Raw genomic sequence first — 21,247 nt, forward strand, 5'->3', positions numbered from 1 at the left:
GATTTCAGAATACAGGAAATCTATATGCAATCATTTTGGCTGAGGATGAGTTAACTGTTTTGTTATTATATTCCAAAAATCATGTTTTTAAATTTCTTCTTTTCCCCCAGTTTTGTTCTAAGCTTCCCCCTCCTTATTTATGACAAGGTATTTGTAACTTTGTCTTAGAGATCTGTGCGAAACACTGATGATTTTATATCTCATGTGTGTTTGTGTGTGTGTGTGTTTCAGAGAGAGAGAGAGAGAGAGAGAGAGAGAGAGAGAGAAAGCAGAAGATGAATTCAAGACTTTCTATCTTTCATCCACCTATTATATCTATTACTGGATAGTAATAAGGAGAAATGTTTAACATGATACCAAATTGGATAACCCAGGACCTTGTAGAGCATTGGCAATGTCTTTCCCACAGCAGAAGGCAAGACGGCAGTTTTGCTTCCCAGACCTAGCTCTCATACAAACACTGTTAAAGCCCCCTCATTATCAGTGCTGAGCAGACTCAGATCAACTTGCTCTATTTATGAAAGTCTCCAAAGAAAACAGCTCAAACCAAGAAGTGGCCCTTCTCTTCTGTTCTCACCATACCAATGGCACAGAAAGAGCTTTGAGAAATAGGCTATGGACAGATGGAAAACATCCTATATGCAAAATAAGCTACTTCAGGGTTTTTTTAAGGCAGTGTCACTATAATAAAAGTGGGGAAAACATCTGGCAGGCCTTGTTATCTTGTAGAAATCATGTAAACAAATTTTGCTTTTTTGTTGTTGATAGAGGAAACTGCCAATGACTATTCTAGTAGATGTATGTCCTGACAGGTGGCAGTTCATTAAGATCTGAAGTGTTTAAATAGTTAAGAAGCATTCATTGTCTCAGCAAGGGGGGGGATGGACAGAATTCAAAACTCAAAGCTTTCAAGAGTGTAACATGTAATTGGGAAAAATAAAATATTTTTAAATAATAGTAAAAACCCCCCAGCATTTATAGGTTGGCAAAGCATTTTATAAATATTATCTCATTTGAGCCTTACAACAATCCTGTGAGGTAGAATGAGGCAGATAGTGGTTAAATGATTTTCCCAATCAAACAACTTTGACACAGCTCTGATTGTGAATTATTTCTTTTTTCTTGGACTGTTTACTGATCTTTGATGATATCACTCCTTCACCATGCAATCTATATTTTAAAAAGCCTTACAAATAATTGCTAAATAAAAAGATGGACTCAGAGAATTTCCCAAATAGTACATTGATACTAAATAATACCAAATTAAATATTTTGCTTTTGCTGTGAGTGACTATTTGCAAGGCTAGTTGAAGTTCATTGTGCCATCCCCACAGCACTCTACCTAGAAGGTTAGAAAAGTAAGGGACCTTAAAAGTAGCATCTAGCTGAATTCCATTTTTTTATGGATGAAAAAGCTGAGAGTAGCAGAATGAAGAGACTTAGACAATTGCCTCAAGGTGGTACCCACCTCACCATTTCTTTGGGCTTTCAAGTTAGCAAAATTGTGGTGTGTTGTGAAGCTCTTTGTGAAGAGTATAAATAGTCAACTGGTCTCTCTTATCCCTTATCTGTCGCTTTTCCTATTCCTTATCTGTCTTCTACACAAGCTCCATTCTTGGGTAATTCTATCATCCTGAGCAGAAATGAGGAATACTATTGTTGTAGTGTTTTTTAAAAACAAAGTTGGACCTCTGTATGATATGTTTTATATGTTATATATTTTGTATCTGTGGATTGAGAAAATTCAGGACAACAAAAAGCCTCTTTAAATTCTGTGATTCTTTTAAATGAATTTACATTTATTCATCAAAATAATATCTGCATACATTTGAAAAATAGTAGTATATGTATTGCTGGAAAGGTATTTTTTTAACTAATAGAAGGAAAATTCATTTAGTTATGGATTCCCAGAATCAAGCACACATGCTTCCTAGGGGTCAAGGGAAATCACCAGGGGTATGCTACGTTCCATTTCCTACTCATATTTCCCTCAGAGCTGTATAGACCTTACAGCACTTTTGGGGGGGGGGTGGAATGGGACAGAGACAAATTGAGCCACTTGTTGCTATCTTTTGAGGAAATAAAAGTTCAGCAACATGCCTAGGAAAGTCAGTATCTTCCTTCCATTCATAGTCATGGCATGTTAGAAGAGAGCTTGGAAATAAACCATCAAGCCAAGGCCAGAGGAGTCAAATAAGTCGTGGATGATGGTAGAGGTAGAATGCACCTTAAGTCTCCTACTGTTCAGTTCAGGGTACTATTAGATAAGACACTCCATCTCTATGCTCCAGTCAGTTTCACTGGCTGTCCCCCATGGGAAGGTTCTTTCTCCACATCTCTCCTTCCTGGCTTCCCTGGCTTCCTTCAAGTCCTAGCTAAAATCTCCTCTTTTACAGGAAGACTACCAATTCTGAATTTTAGTGCCTTCCCTCTGTTGATCATTTCCTATCTAACCTGAATCTAGCCTGTTGGCATTAGTTGGTTGTGGATTGTTTTCCCATTAAACTGTGAGCTCCTTTAGGGTAGGCACTAACTTTTGACTTTCTGCGCAGTCCTCAGGACATAACAAAGTACCCAGCACAGTATAGAAATGCTTATCAACTGACTATTTTAAGACACCAGATCGCCTCTCTTATTCTTTCTACAATAGTTAGTAGACACTCATATTACCCCAGGGATTGCAAAATCTTTTACGAATGGCATCTTTCATTTTCACAATAGCGTGTCAATTGAATTCTATAGATTGAGTCATCTAGTTCAACTCCTTCATTTTACAGATGAAAAATACTGAGGCTGGTGGAGATTAATGATTTACCTGGGGTCACACAGGCTGTAAACATCCGGGTTGGAAATAGACCCTGGTTCTCTGATTCCAGAATCTGTATTCTTTCCAATTCTTATGGATCTTAAAACTTTTGTCACTGTCTTTCCTGTCCAGCATACTTTCTAGGACAATGAACCACTTTATCGTTCAGGGACATAGATAGAGATTTTATTTGGGGTGGAGATGGGATGAGAATTGTGAATTGACCATAGTTAATGTGAATTTTTTAAGGGGAAGGGCAGGGAAGAACACTTCTATCTTTCTAAGTACTTTAGAAAACCAAACAATATTTAAATGGTTGAAGAATATCTGGGATCTAGGTAGATGTGTACCTGAAACCTCAAGGGATATTTACAGGAAGACCAAGGGGGTAATTTCACCCAAGTATAAGTGTGTCTGAGTATCACCTAATACATTTGTCTTGGCTTCACATGTGTGTGTTCTCACACTCAGCCACAGTTGGACACACTGCAATTTGTCTCAAACATAGTGATTTCATTTTGCTCTTCTTCCATAATGAGTCCCAACCAACCCACTCAAAAGAAAGCTGAGTGTCTGAGGTGCACATCCACACAACAAACTGTTCTTAATAGACTAAGACCGAGTAGGCCTGTTAGTGATAAAGATACAAATGAAACACTTGGCATAGTAGTAATAAAATAATTAGTGGTCATACTAAGGACACAAAGGGAGCCTTTGGCATGGAACTAGTAAAGTCATAACTGTTAGTAATAAAGACACATGAAACAGTTTGTTAGGAATAAAATAATTCTTGTGTTAGGAATAAAGAAACCAATGAAACATGGAGCTTGTTAGTAACAAAGTAATTACAGTCTGGGAACAAAGGCACCAATGAAACACTTTTGTTAGTGATAAAGACACCAATGAAAGGCTCCCTGCCCTCAAGGAGCTTCCTTTGTGCTGGGCCAATATACAAAGCTGTCCATGCCAGTCTGAAGTGGGGGGGGCACTACCTAGAGATCATGCCAGCCCAGTCTCCTTCTCAGGTAGGTGTGAGTCCCAGCAAGGCACTGGGAAAGTGCTGGGCCAATATACAAAGCTGTCCGTGCCAGTCTGAAGTGGGGGGGGCACTACCTAGAGATCATGCCCGCCCAGTCTCCTTCTCAGGTAGGTGTGAGTCCCAGCAAGGCACAGGGAAAGTGCTGGGCCAATATACAAAGCTGTCTATGCCAGTCTGAAGTGGGGGGGCACTACCTAGAGATCATGCCCGCCCAGTCTCCTTCTCAGGTAGGTGTGAGTCCCAGCAAGGCACAGGGAAAGTGCTGGGCCAATATACAAAGCTGTCCGTGCCAGTCTGAAGTGGGGGGGCACTACCTAGAGATCATGCCCGCCCAGTCTCCTTGTCAGGTAGGTGTGAGTCCCAGCAAGGCACAGGGAAATCGCCAGAAGGAGGCAGGTCCCTGGAGGGACGGTCCTGGCCCCCCTCCGCCCCCCTCCGCCCCCCGGCGGCGCCCCTCCCTCACCTCCTCCGTTCTTGTAGCACAGGTAAGGGAAGCGCCAGACGTTGCCCAGCCCGATGATCTCGCCCGCTACGCTGAGCACGAACTCCAGCTTGTTGTTCCAGTGGCCGCGCTCGTGGACCTTCTTGTCGCGGCCGGACGCCGGGCCGGCCCCCGAGGCCTCGGGGTCCCGCGTCTCCTCCGCCGCTTTGCCATTGCCGATGGGCAGCGCCTTCTCGGCGGTCATGGCTCCGGGCGCGCTGACGGCCGGGCGGACTGTGGCGCGGGCGGACTGGGCAGCCTGGAGGCTGGACAAGAGCGGACCGGGGCGGCGGCGGCGGCGGGTCCCTGGCACTGCGGGGCCGCCCCGGGAGGGCTGGGTTTTCAGGAGCCGCTGGAGGGGGGGAGAGTGGAGGAGGGAGGGCGGGAGGCGTGGGGAGGGCAGATGGGCGGCGGGGGAAGGCGAGTGGGCAGGCTGGGGGCCGGTGCCAGGGCCGGGGGCAGGCGCGAGGACTGGCGAACCCGGGAGCGCGAGCCCTCGGCCGGGCAGCCTCCCCGCTGCCCCCCTGGGGCTTGCTGGGCTTGGGCTAGGTGGAGCGGGGCGGCCGGGCAGAGGTGCGGGGTCGGGGCGGCCGCCCTCGCTTCTCTCCCTCCGCCCCTCGCGCCCGCCCCTCTCCGCTTCTCCCCCAGGGCCCTGGCTGCTCCGGGAGCACTGTGCCCCCATGTACCCGGGACCCCCCGGGCAAACATCTCCCCGGCACTCGGGATAGCTCCCCCCGGACCCTACCCACCCAGTGCGGGGAAAGAGGAAGGAGCGGGTGAGTGCAGACAGCTTCCCGCCTCCGACCCCCCCCCCCCCATTCTGCAATGGCCCGGTGGCCTGCCCAGTTTGCCCCAACCTCATTTCCTTCTCCACTCCGCTCCCTACACACCCACCTCTGGTGGGAGGGAAGGGGTGGCAGGACTGGCTGGGGGGGGGGGGGCTGGCAATGAGAAGTAAAAGGAGTAAGGTGAGAGCCCTCCAGGATGCCCAGGGGCCTCAGGTGCTGGTGAACCCAGCCACCGTGCCAGCCTCCATGGCCCTCAGACCCCTGCCACCGGCTCTCCTCTGCACACGATCCCTAAGAAATTGTTAGTGCCATTGTTTGCTGCTTAGGGTCACTGATGTGGAGACCATCATCTGGGGATATTCCCGGAGTGAGAGAGAGACAGGACTAATAATGTTTGCCCTTAAACGTTCCTGGAAGATAGGTGGCAGGAGTATTATTTCCAGTTCATTAAGGAAGTTAAGGAACAACAGCAAACCGTTGAATAAATACTTTATCACATTTCAGGGCAGCTAGGTGGCACAGTGGGTAGACAGCCAGCCTGAGAGGCAGGAGGACCTGAGTTCAAATTCAATCTCAGACACTTACTAGCTGAGTGGTCCTGGATAAATCACTTAACCCGGATTGCCTGGTATATGCAAAGCTATTTCCAGTCGTCCTGATTCAAACCTGTCACTGGACCCAGATGGCTCTGGAGGAGAAAGTGAGGCTGGCGACCTAGCACAGCATCCTTCACTCAAATCCAATTCACATACTTCTCATGGTCGCCTCTCTTTGAGAACAAACGACAAATGCTATTACTTTATCACAGACATTGTGCTGTGCTCATAAAAACAGGGTCTTATTTGATCTTCACAGTAACCCTGTGAGATATACTTCATTATTAATTCCATTTTATAGTCGAGGAAACTGGGGCTGGCAGAAGTTAAGTGACTTACCCAGGATCATGCTTATAATTAGAGCCTGAGGTCAGGTTTAAGTTTGGGTCTTCATGATTCTAAGTTCCAGCACTCTCTAGCCACTGGAGCACCTAGCCAGTCACACTGCCAGTAGGTATCTGGGCTGCTATCCCAACTAAAGTCTACTGATTCCCCCCTAAAATCTACATACTAGCATATTTGATATCATTGAAAAGGAAGCATTTTTTTCAATAACTGAAGATAAACTTTGAGCATCATTTAAAAAATCATTGGGGGTGGTCCTCTAATCTATATAATTACCATAACTTCTTCAGCAGAATACACAGCCAGTTCATGATTTAAACTGATTCACATATAGCTCTTTTTGTCATTTATTTTTGAGACTATTTCTTGCAATGGACAATGGCCAACAAAAGCTTTCCTGAGCTACAGACACTCATCTCCCTCAGGTATCTCAAACTCACTCTGTCCAAAACAGAAACTCATTATCTTTCCCTCAAAATCCTTCTCAATTCTTATTCTATTGTCAAGGGAACCACCAGCCAGCTAGTCAGCCGGGCTCAGAACTTCAGTGTCACCTTTGATTCCTCAGCCTCATTCACCCTAGGTATCCCATTCCTTGCTAAATCTTGTCATTTCTACTCTCATAACATCATAACTCACACATAACATATGTGTTGTGTTTATACAGAGAATATATAACACATCACACATATGTGCATGTAAATGTAGATACATGCATGTACAAATGTTCATATATTTTGCATATGCATCTTTTTATGGATATGTATTCTTTCTTTCGGGTTCTCTTGTCTAGATTATAACAGTATTCTTCTAATTGATTTCCTTGCCTCATCTCTCCCTGCTCCAAACCAGCCTCTACCCCAGCTGCCAGGCTTTTTTCTAAAGTGTAGGTATGATCTCTACTCCATAAATTCCATTCTTTCTCTATGACCTCTGGGACCATAAACTCTTCTGTCTTGCATATAAAGTTCTGCATAACTTGCATCCCTCTGACTTTTTTTTTCATTCTTACATACAGTCCACAATCCAGATACACTGGTCAATTTGCAGTTGTTTAAATGCTTGTTAAATTATATATCATACATAGTTTTGTACACATATATTTTAAAACCAACCTATCAATAACATAACCTCAATTTCTTTCATGATCCATTCTGATTCTTCTTAGTGTGCTAAAATGTTTTCACTTATTGATAAAAATATGCTACACTCCTCCTTCAACTGAAAATGTTCTCTCCAAAGTTACTAGGAAATTTAAGTGATCAATTTAACTGCCTTCTCTCAATTCTTTTCTTTCTTGATCTCCCTGCAACCTCTAACACTATGATTTATTCCCTTCTTAATAGCTCTCCTACCTCTAGGTTTCCTCCTTCTTGGCCAATAGCTCTTTCTTCCTACTTTTTACTAGAGCTTCTGCCATATTATATCCCCTAACATAGACATTCACCCATGATTCTCTCCTTGATCCTCCTCCCTTTTTCCTCTATCTCACTTGATGATCTCTTCAGCTCCATGGATTCAATCTTCATCTCTGTGAAGAAGACTCTCAGATCTATTTCTCCAGGGCTAACCTCTCTCCAGACTTAATTTACCAAATTCTCCACACCTCCGTATTTCTCGAAAACTGTTGAGACAATCATCATTTTTGCAATCATACAGGTTTGAAACTACAGTGTTACCTTCAATTTCTCATTCTATCTCATTCCCTTCTCCCCAAAATCTAACCTATTGCTAAGCCTTGCTGTTTCTTCCTTTGTAACACATCTTTATTATGTGTCACCTCTCCAGCAACACAGCTGCCACCTTGGTGCTGGGTCTAAAGAGACTGAAATGGATGTGCATGGAATCAACTGAGATTTTTTTTTAAAAAAGATATATACAGAAAATAGAAGCAAGTGATAGTTACAAAGCTTGAATGCAAAACTGGTCCTATTCTCTAAAAATAATCCTGAATGCCCAAACTCAGAATAGGTTACAGCTATGAATATTTTAGATATTCAAAATAATTTTTAAGTTATGTTGGAGAAAAAGGAAGATTTCATTAGAGCAACATTTGAAATTCACAGGACAAAATTAAGAGATGCTAGAGAGAGAATTTATTACTACCCAATCATATTTTTTCTTTTATTTTCTCTAAAAAAGATGACAGGTAGTTTATGGAGGAAGAAGAAAATAAAAATAGTTAACATGGTTGAAATAAGATATAGTCAGTAAAACCACTGGATAAAACAAAAAATAGATTAAAAATAGTTAATAACTCAAGATAAGTAAGAACATAGTAAATGAGGCCTCACTTGGTTGCTTTCAATGAGTTCAAGGCAACAGATCCATACAAGCTATATTCCAGGGTAAAGAGAGAATGCTAATATGTGATATTTGAGTGCCCACAAATAATCTTGGAAAAAATCATGAAGTATTTTAGAGTTATTATATGATTGTTGCTGTTTTTCAGTTATTTCAGTCATGTTCAATGCTTCATGACAACTTTTAGGATTTTCATGGCAAAGGTCCTGTGGTGGTTTTCCATTTCCATCTCCAGTTCATTTTAAAGATGAGGCAAACAGGCTTAAATGACTTGCCCAGGGTCATGTCAGTGTCTGAGTAAGGATTTGAACTCATGAAGATAATAAGTCTTCCTGATTCCAAGCCTGGTGCCCTATCTACTGTGTCACCCAGTTGCCTTATTACAGGATTAGAGTTAGCAAATGTTCCAATTTAAGAAAGAAGATTAAAGAAAGAATAATGTCTTAAATTATAAATTAGTAAACTTGCCATCAATTCCCATCAAAATTCTAAAATACATTATTAAAAGGATGGTGTGTGAATATTTACAAAAGGAATTGATGATTGTCACAAGACAGCATGGGTTCATAAAGAAGAAACCAGGTCACACCAACATCATTTCTATTTTTTGACATGGTTACTAGTATGGTAGATCAAGGGAATGTTTTAAACATCATGCACCTGGAATCCTACAAGCCATTTGACAAGTTTTCTTTTGATAAATTTCTCCTAAGTACAAAAGAGATATACATGGGCTAGAGGAGAGAATTAGGGAAAAGCCCTGAGGAACAATGGAACAAACACTGAATTTGAGCATGGGTTCAAATCCATTTCTGATGTTTTCTACCTGTGTGATGTTGGGCAAGTTCTTTGACCTCTTTGGACCTCAGTTTCATCATTTGTAAATGAAAGGGTTGGACTAAATGGCACCTGAGATCCATTCCAGCTAGCTCCATATCTATGATTCTTTGAGTCATTGGCGATGGGAAATTGAAAAAGACTTTAGAGCAATGCTCTATGGATGTATTCTTAGCATTTCTCTGTTCACCATTTTTATTAAGATCTTGGTGACATAACTTCTCCAATTTGTGGATGGCATTAAACTGGCAGGGATAGCTAACATGTTGCATGACAAAATCAGAATCCAAAAATATACTGACAGGCTAGAACAATGGGCAGGATCTAATAAGATGAAATTTAACAGGGATAAATGTAGAGACCTACACTTGGGTTTGAAAAAAATCAAATGAATAATTAGAAAATGAAGAGTTTTAGTTTCAAAACAGGTCATGCTAAAAAAAAAGACTTAGTTTGACTGCAATGGAAATTCTATATGAGTTACCAGGGTAACATGACATCCATAAAACAGAATTCAACATTAGCTTGATTTAATGGAAGAATAATGTTAAATTGGAGCAAAGATTCTCAACCTTCCTTAGGTCATGGATCATTCTGGAAGTCTGGAAAAGGTCATGGACTCTTTGTCAAAGTGATGTTTTTAAATGTACAAAATATATGAAGCCAATTATATTAGAATATGTTATAAAAATATTTAAAGCAAGCTTACAGATCTCAGGTTAAGACACCAGGGAAGAGGGAGGTAAGACCCTTGTTTTTCCTCTGTTATGGTCAGATCCCACCTAGAGCATTGTGTTCAGTTCTTTACTGAATTTTATGAAAGACAATGACAATCTAACACGTGTGTAGAAAAAAGTAACTTCCTCTGATGGTGAGAGGATTGAAAACCATACCATTTGAAGACAAGTTAGCCAAAGAGAATGTTTACTCTAGGGAAGTTAAGGAGAGTTGGAGGAAAGGAGACCATAATGGCTGTTGTAAAATATTTTGGGTTTTTTTTTGGGGGGGGGGCTAGGTGGTGCAGTGGATAGAGTACGAGCCCTGGAGTCAGGAGTACCTGACCTCAGACACTTAATACTTGCCTAGCTGTGTGGCCTTGGGCAAGCCACTTAACCCCATTTGCCTTGCAAAAAAATCATAGAATATTTTGCTTTTCACATGTGATTAAGGGATTCAACCTGTTCCATTTGACCCCAAGTAGAACGACTAGGATAAAGAGAGGGAGACTTACTACAAGAAGAGAGATTAAGATAAGGTTTAAGGGAAAACTTCATAAAAATAGGATTTGATGGAATCCCGACAATGACATCTGCACACAAAAGTAACTGAAAGACTGCTTATGGGAAAATCCTAGGCCATTTTGTCTCTGTTTTTTGTCTCATCTATCATGGGGTGGATGTCTGCTTCACTGAGACAAACCAATAGGTCCCCATTTAACCAAGATAATGAGTGAGCTCTAGAAGACACTAGGGAAAGGCTCAAGCTTTCTGCTAGCCTTCATGTGGGAAACAATTAATAGCAGTGGAGAGAAAATGAAAATTGAGATTAGGACCAAACTGTTCATACCTGCATTGGGTTGTATGACTGGCTGATGCTTCTCCTTTTGGACCAGCAGGAGTAGGGAGGTTGGAATACAACATCTGAGCAATCTTTCTTTGACCTGAAATGGTTGTCACTTCTGAACTGTATTTTGACTGTTTACATTGTATTGCAATTGATTTAATTCCTTTAAACTCCTGTTCAGCCTATGGAGACTTGAATAATTGAATAGTGCATCAAAAGTTTAGATTGAAAGAGAGGATTTTCCCACGTAGGATATACCCATAATCTGATTGGAGAGTATTCATCCAATACTCCTACATCAGTGAGAGAAAGGGTACCATCCCAAGAATTCAAAACTAAGAAAAGAGAGGCAACCGGTTTTCCAAGAGTCACAAAGAACTCCGACTTGCCTTGAGTTGCCCTCTGGTGTTGGCTGGTCTGTATGACAAGTGGAGCACAGGTCTCTGAGGAGATGATTAACCCAAAGGGAAATGGGAAGACTCACAGTGAGTTTAAGTTACCAAAAAGAAGGCATCATTAAAGACATGGAGGACTGATAAAGTGTTCCAGTCACCTACCAAGAATGTGAGACAACAGATGGATTGAGTACTGAATCCCCAAAAAGGCTTTATTCACCAAGATCCTGTGCCATAATTGAATGGTTCAGATCTCCATCTGACACTTAGTAGCTGTATGACCTTGGGAATGTCTTTTAACCTCTTCCCACCTCAGGTTCCTAACTATAAAGTGAGAGGCATAGACTCAATAGCTACTTTTTGATGGGCTTATTTTACAAATGAAGAAACTGAGGTCCAGAGATGGCATCACAAAGAGAGTGAATATCAGTTCCAGGACTCTTTCCACTATAACAGAATTCACTTGCTTGTCATCTGCTAGTCACTATATAGCAGCCTGAAAAAAATACTATATGAAAAATAAAAACCAAAGTTACTTGAGAGAAAAACAAAACAAAACAATCCTATATAGTTATTTAGAAAATGAAATAATTCTGCTAAAATTCTCTGTCAGGTCCAAAATGATTTTTTTCAAAAATGGAAGGATGAAGAAGGATGAGAAAGACAAGGAAAAACAGTATGTAAACTAAAATTCAGCAAAAGTAAAATTAATTGTAGCCAGTATATTTGAAGGAACTATAAAGCCAAATAATAAGAGATTCTTTAATATACTCATGGATTGAAACCAAGCAGAGTGGATCAGTTTTTAAACTTGATTACATGTCAGAGGTGTGTTCAATGACAATACAATAATAGAGTTTCAATGGATTCTTTGCTTTAGTCTAGACCAAGGAATAATGTTGGGAAGTTTCTTCTTTGCCTATTTTAAATAAGTAGTGATAATTGCACAGAACCCAATGTTCCCCATTCAGTGTAGATGCAGACCCAGGTCTAGCTAGCTTCCACCTGGGAGCATTGAAGGAACTCAAGGGTGAAATTGGGTAAATGTTGGTCTACATGTGCAACTTGCTACTACCTATGGGCACTGTGCTAAGATGTGGACTGACTGCCAACAGGAGGATTCCAGAGGTGATTCTGAACCAAACTGAGTGATGAGTCTACTTTCCATGGTAGTAATGATAAAGGATCAAGAAAACAAATATAGTTTATAGTTTTCTTTCTCCCTCTCTCCCTCTCCCTCCCTCTCTTCCTGCCTTCCTGTTTCTCTTTCTTCCTTCCTTCCTTCCTTCCTTCCTTCCTTCCTTCCTTCCTTCCTTCCTTCCTTCCTTCCTTCCTTCCTTTTTTGAGTAAGGACTCATTTCATTTCTTGTATTTGAATCTCTAGAATATAGTACAGGATCATAGTAGGTGTTTAATAAATACATTTTGATTGACTGATTGGTTTCAGTAAGGGGAATCAGGCCTGGCCAATCTATAGGTTATTGGAAATAAAAGGGATATATGCACATGAATAAAAGAAAACCAATGGGTTTTATTTACATATATATATGTGTATATATATATATATATATATATACACATATATATATGTAGTCTTTTATCCAAAAATTATTTCTTAAGGTGACTAATGATGGTACTTGAGGGATGTTTTCTCACCAATGGGGAATAATCTTAGAGATTGGCAAGGGAGGTCTTACGCCTGTTTGTTCCACTGTCCCAAAAAAGAATGTAAGCCTCAAGAGGACAGGGGCTTTTTGTTTTTTTTTTTCTTTTCTTTTTTTCCTCTTATTGCTCTTTCTATCTCTAGGGCATAGTATAGTAACAATGTAGGTGCTTAGCAAATACTTGTATAATTGAATTCAATTAAATAAATAAAACTACAAACATAAGAGTGTTCCAGGAGCAATACTAGGAGCCATCTTATTTAATGAGTGCATCTTTTATCCACAGGTTGTCAGATGACACCTCTGAGGGATATTAATATACTCTTGGTAATAACATGATAATGTCAAGTGTGGCAAACCTACTAATCCATGTGAATGGGCAAAAAGGTGGGGCTGACAATTTTTAGCACTAGTTTTCAGATAATTTTAAGTGCAGAGAAATAATTTTAAGGATGAAGAAATTAAAATATAGAATGATAATGACAATTTGGTTCAGCACAGAGAGTTTAGAATATTAAGTGATTCAGAGATGGAAGAGACCATCTGGTTTAACCCTCTCATTTTATGAAGGAAGAAACTGAGCTACAGAGACATGTAATGTACAAGGTCACATAAATTTTCATGAGTAGCTCAATGGTTTCAGAAAAACATGGAAAAACTTGACCAAATAATGGAGAGCAAAATGAGCAAAACCTAAAGAACGTTGTATATAATAACAGCAAAATTGTTTTAAGAATGACTTTGAAGGGGCAGCTAGGTGGCGCAGTGGACAGAGTACCAGCCCTGGAGTCAGGAGGACCTGAGTTCAAATCCGATCTCAATCATTTAATGATTACCTAGCTGTGTAACCTTGGGCAAGTCAATTAACTCCACTGCCTTGCAAATAAAAAATAAAAAAATTAAAAACAAAATGATTGAGCAAATGAAAAATTTGGGCTGTTATAAATTCCCAAATTAACAACCAAGGACATGTGAAGAAAGATGTTACCTGTATACAGGGAAAGAATTGAGAAATAGAAGTGTATACAAAATAGTTTTTCTTATATATACTATTTGTGTCTAATGTGGTCATTTCTAGGATGTGGGAGGAAAGAAAAAAATAAACTTACATAATAATTTTGTTTCATATTTGAAAGGAATAGCGAGTTGTGCATAGTAGATCTACAGTTTCATGTGCAATCATCTGTTTTGTTGTACTATGATATGTAAATTCTTGTTGTATTTAATAAATTAAAAAAAAATTTTAAAAATGAGTTGCAGAGAGCCAGTACTGAGGTCTTCTGAATCTAAATCCTAATCTTGGATCAGGGACTATTTGGGGACTCTAGGGTAAATCAGTTTTCATCTTGAAGCACTTTACTTCTCTTGTAAAATGAAGATATTAGACTAGAGAGTCTCCACTGTCCATTCAAGCTTGAAAACTTCTTTGATTCTACTCCATATCAGGCATAACCCAGGAAAGGGTTTTTGACTCATTATGGATTTTTTCCCTCAGGACATTGGCCTACTATGTAGCTATGGCTATAAAGGGCAGTGACATTCTGGTCACAAACTAGCCACAAAACAGGAATCATAATCCATTCTTGTACAAAAACATGAAGAGTTCTCCTTGGTATGCTGGATAGCATACTTCAATATGAATACCATTGAGCCAGGGATAGGCTTAGGAGCCTTTGTACAAGCCTGGTGAAAAGAAGCCTTCAGTGGGATACCCAGGTTATAGCCTGAATTCTTTCACTGTTTCATTAGATGACCTTGGGCAATTGAGACCCCTCTCCTAGCCTATTCTATAAAATGAGCAATTTAAATTAGATGATTGTAAAATGACATTTTTAAAGCTTTGGTGTTCTTTCTATATGAGGCAGACAATAAAAAAATAATTCTGATCTGTCTGGAGAAATGAGTAGTGAAAAGCCTTAAATAAGTCTCCTGTAAGGATTTTTTATATTACAGAGTCTGGGAAATTTCTCTCAATATTGCCTTAGCCCCAATTTGAACACAATTTCTCTATGTATGGTACCATCTAGTGTTTTGTCATTAACAGAAACAGAGAGATAGAGATAGAGACAGACAGCAGAGACAGAGACAGAGAGACAGAGCAGCAGAAAGAGACAGAGACAGAGACGAAAGAGGAGAATGGAATGAAGCTTCCAATGATTGTTACCCTTTGCCAGAGATTGGTATACATTTTTATTTTTAGTAGTGCTAGTTGAGATTCCAATATTACTTCTCATGTTTTTTCAGCTCATTCCACTTTTCAAACAGATTCATTTCTACAGTTTTCTGGTATTCCAAACCAATAGCATTGTTAAAATCCTTTTCCATGAAGTCAGTAGTGGTAGAAGACAACCACAGCTCATGTATGGTGGGAGAATCAAGCATTTACATCATTGAAATAAGCACAGAGAGCAGAAGAGAGGGGAAATAACTGCCCTATGAGTAGAAAGTAAAGTCATGAAGACAATGATAAGTATTATTACTAAATCCGACAGACATCTTATTGTCTGATCTTGTTACCTCTTAGACTTTTCTTCTTTAAGGATATGATTTCTCTCTCATCACACCCAATTTGGATCAAGGTACAACATGGAAACAAAGTAAAGACTGACAGAGTGCTTTCTGTAGGGGGGGAGCAAGATTGGGGGGAAAATTGTAAAACTCAAATAATATCTTTAATAAAAATAAATTTTAAAAAAGTATTATTGCTAAATCCTGTATGAGAGCAATGTCCTCTGTTTATCCTAAGTTCCTCTGTTGACTAGTGTCTTTATTCATCCACAACAGTAACAATTTCAGAAGTAACTGATAACCTTAACGTGTGATTTAGGAAAGAAAAGCAAAATGTCTGAAGATAACAAAAGATTCTGTGTGATAGGTAGATTCCCTGATCAGAAAAAAGTGGCACTGCTATTGGCTATTGATGGGTATCAAAGTATGTGGCAAAGACAAAGAGATCTAGACAGAGATCTTGTGTTTTAAAAAAAAAACGCAAGAAAGGACTACATTATTTTCAGTGCACTCTTTTTAATAATGCAGGGAAATATGTATATGGCTGTTGTGAACTGTCTTCCTTTCTCATTTCCCAAGTTGCTGGTGCTCCTAAAGGAAACACCTTCATAGACCTACAACATTTGGCACGCTCTAAGGTACCATAGTTGAAGATGCACGCTGCAGAGTATTCCACCACTGTAGACACTCTAGCAGCAGAGGGCAGTAGCAGATAGGAAGAAGAAGCCCCCAGAGTACCCATGGGGAAAAGGAATAGGGGAGAAGTTATAGCAAGAAACTGTGTGCATATAGAGGACTATTCGTAACTAGAGATTTTTGAGAGAGAATTGTTCTTTGTTGGGTTTCCATTGATTTTACAAGGGTCATTGTTTTCTTTTCTTATCATTTCATTATAACTTGTCTTCTTTGGTATGTCATTTGTTCTTGTGGGGGGGCTGGTAGATGACCTTGATAGGATCAGATAATGATTTTCCTGGGTTTCTCCAGTAGGAACCATAAGCCAGAGAAGTGAACAATTTCCCAATTATTATGGAACCCTTAACATCCTACGAGTCTCTCACATGAGAGGTCCTGGCATCATGCATTTAGACAGATTTTCATCAAAAAGAAAACAATTCAAGTTTGCACATTTTAAGACTTCTAGTTATATGGAATTATCCAGAACACCAAAGCCTCATCATTTGACAGTTGAGAAAGTGAATTGCCTTGGGTCATCTCATGTACCTCATGTACAAAAGTGAGGCCAGAATCCAAGTCTACTGACTCTTAGAACAGAGTTAGTTCCACATTGCTTTTGCAAACCTCACCAGTCGCCAATTAGGCTATAAAATTCTGCTAAACAGTGCATGAGTAGAAAGACGAACTGGAGCTAGCCTCTTCCTTCTTCCTTTCCACCTCAGTCATTGCAAACTCAGCTAACTTCACCTTTCAATTTGCCCAGGAAAATTGGCCTATAGACCTGGCATGATGTCTATGCCTGAAATTGCAACTATTGGAGAGAGGCAGGGCTGGTAGAGCTCTTGAGCTTGGGAGTTTTAAGTTACAGTGAACTAAGCCAGTTGGGTCTCCACAGTAAATTCATATCAACAGAGTGAATCCTCAAAAGCAGTGCTATGATAAGTCTGTGAAATAGGCACTACAGGTATTGTCATCATCCCAATTTTGTGGCTGAGGAAACTGAGTTTCAGAATGTCCAGGATGACAGAGGTAAGTACATACCAGAGACAGAATTTGAATCCAGGTTTTCCTGATTCTAGATCCAACATGTAATAGATTATACCAAGGTATCTCTTAAAGTTAGATAATTACTGAAAAGTCTCTTTCAACGCAGATGGTTGAATATCAACTTAAAAACTTGGGCTACATCAGAAACATAGCATTTACAGATCAGACTGCAACTGAATCTGGAACCATAGGGCTTTGGTGTTCTGGATAATTCCATATAACTAGAAGTCTTAAAATGTGCAAACTTGAATTGTTTTCTTTTTGATGAAAATCTGTCTAAATGCATGATGCCAGGACCTCTCATGTGAGAGACTCTTAGGATGTTAAGGGTTCCATAATAATTGGGAAATTGTTCACTTCTCTGGTGTATACTTCCTACTCAAGAAACCCAGGAAAATCAATCAGCTAGTATTATTTTAAAGTGCCTTTGAAATTCTAGCCTTTTCTTTACATCCCCAGCATCTTCTAGGTAAGGGTACTGGGGACATAAAGAAATGACAGAAAAAAGCTTCCTTGCCCTTAGGGAGCTAACATTCTACTGATATCCATCCTATGAGGGGTGTAAACTGTCCTGTAAGCACATCTATAGAATGTTGTTGCTCAGTCACATCAGTTCAGTCTAACTCTTTGTGACCCCATTTGGGTTTTTCCTAGAAGAGATACTTAGTGGTTTGTCATTTCCTTCTCCAACTCACTTTACAGATGAGGAAACTGAGGTAAACAGGTTAAGTGAATAATAGTCACATGACTAGTAAGTATCTGAGGCTCGATTTAAACTCTGGTCCTCCTGACTCCTGGTCTGGCATTCTATCTCCTGAACCACCTATCTGCCCCTCAACTATACAAGAAAAAGAGCGCTAAGATGAAAGAATTATTACAATGAAGCACTGAGGTCATGTCTCATCTCCCTCCTCTCCAGGGCAATCCTTCATTGCTTAGAAAAAATTTAGTGGTAAGATGAGACAATACATTCTGAGAATTATAGAACTATAAAGAAATTTAGAATTTGTCTAGTCTGACCCTCTCATTATGTGTGTGTGTGTGTGTGTGTGTGTGTGTGTGTGCGTGGCGGGGGGGACAGAGCATATAGTCCCAAGACAATGTCTCTCTGAATTCCATCTCCATGACAGGCTGCCTATAGCTCTGAACTCTTCCTCCTCTTCCACCTAAAACCTAAAGTCCTACCCCCTGTGATCCTGGGTTCTGAGTAGTGAACATTGAGCTGGTCTAAAGTCCTCTGTTACTCTTCCCAGACATCACCAGGTCATCTGCCATCCATGTACCACTCTCGAAGTCTTCCATTTGATGGATAAACTGAGGTTCAGTATCACTCAGTTAATGATTATCTGAGGAAAGATGTGAACCTAGGTCTGTGTTGAGAATCTATCATTGAGGCACATTCATTTGACAAATATATACTGGGTATCTAATATGTACTAGACACGTGGAGGTCTACAAAATGGTACAAGACACAGTTTACCATTCAATCTCTAACTCCATTCACATAACCATCTTTTGACATTTATCTGGCTCCAAAGATTTAAGTATTAGTTCCTCCATGAAGACGCTCCTAATTTCATTCCTTCACCCCAGCTAGAAGTGATTCCACTATCCCTGAATCTCACTATCTGTTTTGCTCCTTTGCACTTTGCATTCAATCAATAATTGTTTATTAGTATAATATGCTAATTCTAAATTATAGTATTATTATTATTTATGCTTGTATTATATGTATTATAACTTCTGATTTGAATTTAGCCTTCATGAATTTAGCACTAAACACAGGGTTGGAAACAGAATAGACTTTTTTTTTTAGGTAATTGGGGTTAAGTGACTTAGGCAATTCTATAGCTTTTCACTGGCTTTCACCCTTTACTGGAATGTTGTCCCTTCTCACCTCTGCCTCTTGGCTTCCTTGATTTTCATGAAGATTCAGCTCAAGCACTATCTTCTACATGAAGCCTTTGTTGGTCTTCAGAGCTTCTGGTGCCTTCCTCATTGCCCAGATGACTTTGTATCTGACCTCTAGAAGTCTGATAAATACTTACGTATGTCAATGTTCTCTCCCTCATTAGAATATAAGATTTTTAAAGTCAGAGACTGTTTCATTATTGGTTTTGCACATCTAGTCTGACATAAAATAAGCTTATTGCTTTATTGAGTAAGAGAGTGAATGAATGAGATTACTGGATCACAAATTGCTAGCTTCAAAAGGACCCAGATGCCTAATCAAGAATATCTTTTCTATCATAATGGCCCTTTGGTTTTTGCTTACTGATCTTTAATGAGGGCAATCCCACTGCTCACTCCACCTTTGGATAGCTCCAACTCACAGGAAGGTTTTACTCACACTTAAGGGTATAATGGAATCAGATTCAATTGGTTTAAGAGAGCTAACTGTTCAATTTGTAGTGTGGGCATTCATTAATACCTTAGAAAATGCTGTGAATCAGAGTGTGATTTATTATTTTGTTGATTGTCTTGACTTAAAGTATTAATAATGCAGATGAAATTTAAAAGTATGTTGACACATGGTTGTTAAACATTTAGCAGAACAATTCTGCTTAGATCAGACTAAAATGTGCCTCTGGTCAACTTCCATTTCCTTGTTCTGTCCTGTGGGACCAAACAGAACAAGTCTAATCTCTCTTTCATTAACCATCCTATAAATACTTGAAGACAGTCATCTGGTCTCCAGAAACTGTTGGCATGTTTACATTGAAGGCAGTGATGTTCTATTAGAGAGGAGAGAGTGGAGAGGAGAAGGACAGAGTTACATCTCCTGGAAATTTGACCTGCACTGAAATTTGAACCCTTCATCTCTTGGTTTTGAAGCCTGTAGTGTTTGGTTCTTTTTTTTTGCAAGGCATTGTGATTAAGTAACTTGCCCAATGTCACACAACAAAGTAAAAGTGTTTGAGGCTGCATTTGAACTCAGGTCTTCCTGACTTCCATACTCTATCCATTGTACCACCTTGCTGCCTCAAGTTTGTATCTTTTGAATGTTTCTTTTCCCCATCTTTGCTTTAGACATTTCACTTCTTGAGTGGATTTAGAAAGAATAGGGTGGAAAAAATCACTCATGCCCTCTTACTCTACTATCTTTTCAGAAATTCTTAGTAAACTAAATGTACTACTAATAACATGGTGTCAAGCCTCCTTTGTAATTCCACAAGTGTGTTTGGGTTCCTTCCAAATCTGCCCCAGAACCACCACTTTAGTCATGCCACTAGCTGCCTATCCAATTGCCAAGGCACCACCACCTCTTAAACACCTTCCTATTTACATGGAAATTAGATTCCATTTGTTTTTTTAAAAGCCAGATGAAAGCTTAATAATAAGTTTTAGAGCTGGAAGGTACCTTAGAGACCATTTTAGCCAACCCTCTCATTTCCCAAAGAAATTCATCTCAGAGAAAGTAAACAAAATCCCCAAGACCACTCAGATAAGAAGTAGGAGAATTTGAATTTGGATTCAGGTCTTGTGATACTCAGAACAGTATTTTTTTTTCACTGCTCAGTTGTTTCCATGCAACACAAAGAGGTAGAGGCCACTGAATTTCTCTTTCCATAAGTTCCCTAGGGTCTCTTCAGACATGAAGGTGAGAGAGGGAAGAAGCAGAGAAGAGATGCTCTTCCTTCCAGATGATGGGGGTGGGAACTCTCTCATCTCAGGGCTATCTTTATTTAAAGAAGAAAGTTCAGTGCTATGGATGATCTTGGCCCAAAATTTATTCTTGATTGTGCTTAACATTGTTGCAGGGAATCATTTGTATTAATAAGTGTGCACAAGAAACAGGGGCAGGTATCTATGGAGAGAGCTAGATAACAGTCACACACCTTTAGGAAAACAAGCTAATGGAGTAATTCATATAGAAAGCTCTGAGTGGAGTGGGGAAATTCAGAACTTTGAATATGGTAAGAAGGAACAATATAATGAGATAATATTTTGAACCATGGACCAGAATGAAATAAATGAATCAAGTTCCCAGAAACTCTGGAGAAGCTGGAATGGAAGCAACTTGTTTCCAGGTGCCTAAAGCATGTGTTGAGTGCAGAGGAGGAGGGTGAAGAAGAAAAGGGGATGAAGGCATTATGTGATGAAAGAACTGGGAAGGAGGAGAGCAATTCAGAAAACGTGGTGCAAGTAAGAGATAGAAAGAAATCCTTCAAGTTATGAATCTAGGACTATATTAA

The 21,247-nt window shown here is 39.9% G+C and overlaps 1 protein-coding gene across 1 annotated transcript in view; it reads right to left on the reverse strand.

The window, feature by feature from the left end:
- The window catches only part of SLC6A11 (solute carrier family 6 member 11), a 170,669-nt gene extending 165,980 nt beyond the window's left edge, over positions 1–4,689 (reverse strand). Inside the window, exon 1 of the mRNA XM_074198567.1 lies at positions 4,309–4,689. Coding sequence (XP_074054668.1) covers positions 4,309–4,531 — 223 coding nt within the window. The 5' untranslated portion in view covers positions 4,532–4,689. The remainder of the gene's footprint in view (positions 1–4,308) is intronic.
- Positions 4,690–21,247: the final 16,558 nt, after the last annotated feature.

Source organism: Macrotis lagotis, chromosome 8, assembly GCF_037893015.1.
Source record: "Macrotis lagotis isolate mMagLag1 chromosome 8, bilby.v1.9.chrom.fasta, whole genome shotgun sequence".
In the NCBI taxonomy this organism is placed as follows: Eukaryota; Metazoa; Chordata; class Mammalia; order Peramelemorphia; family Peramelidae; genus Macrotis; species Macrotis lagotis.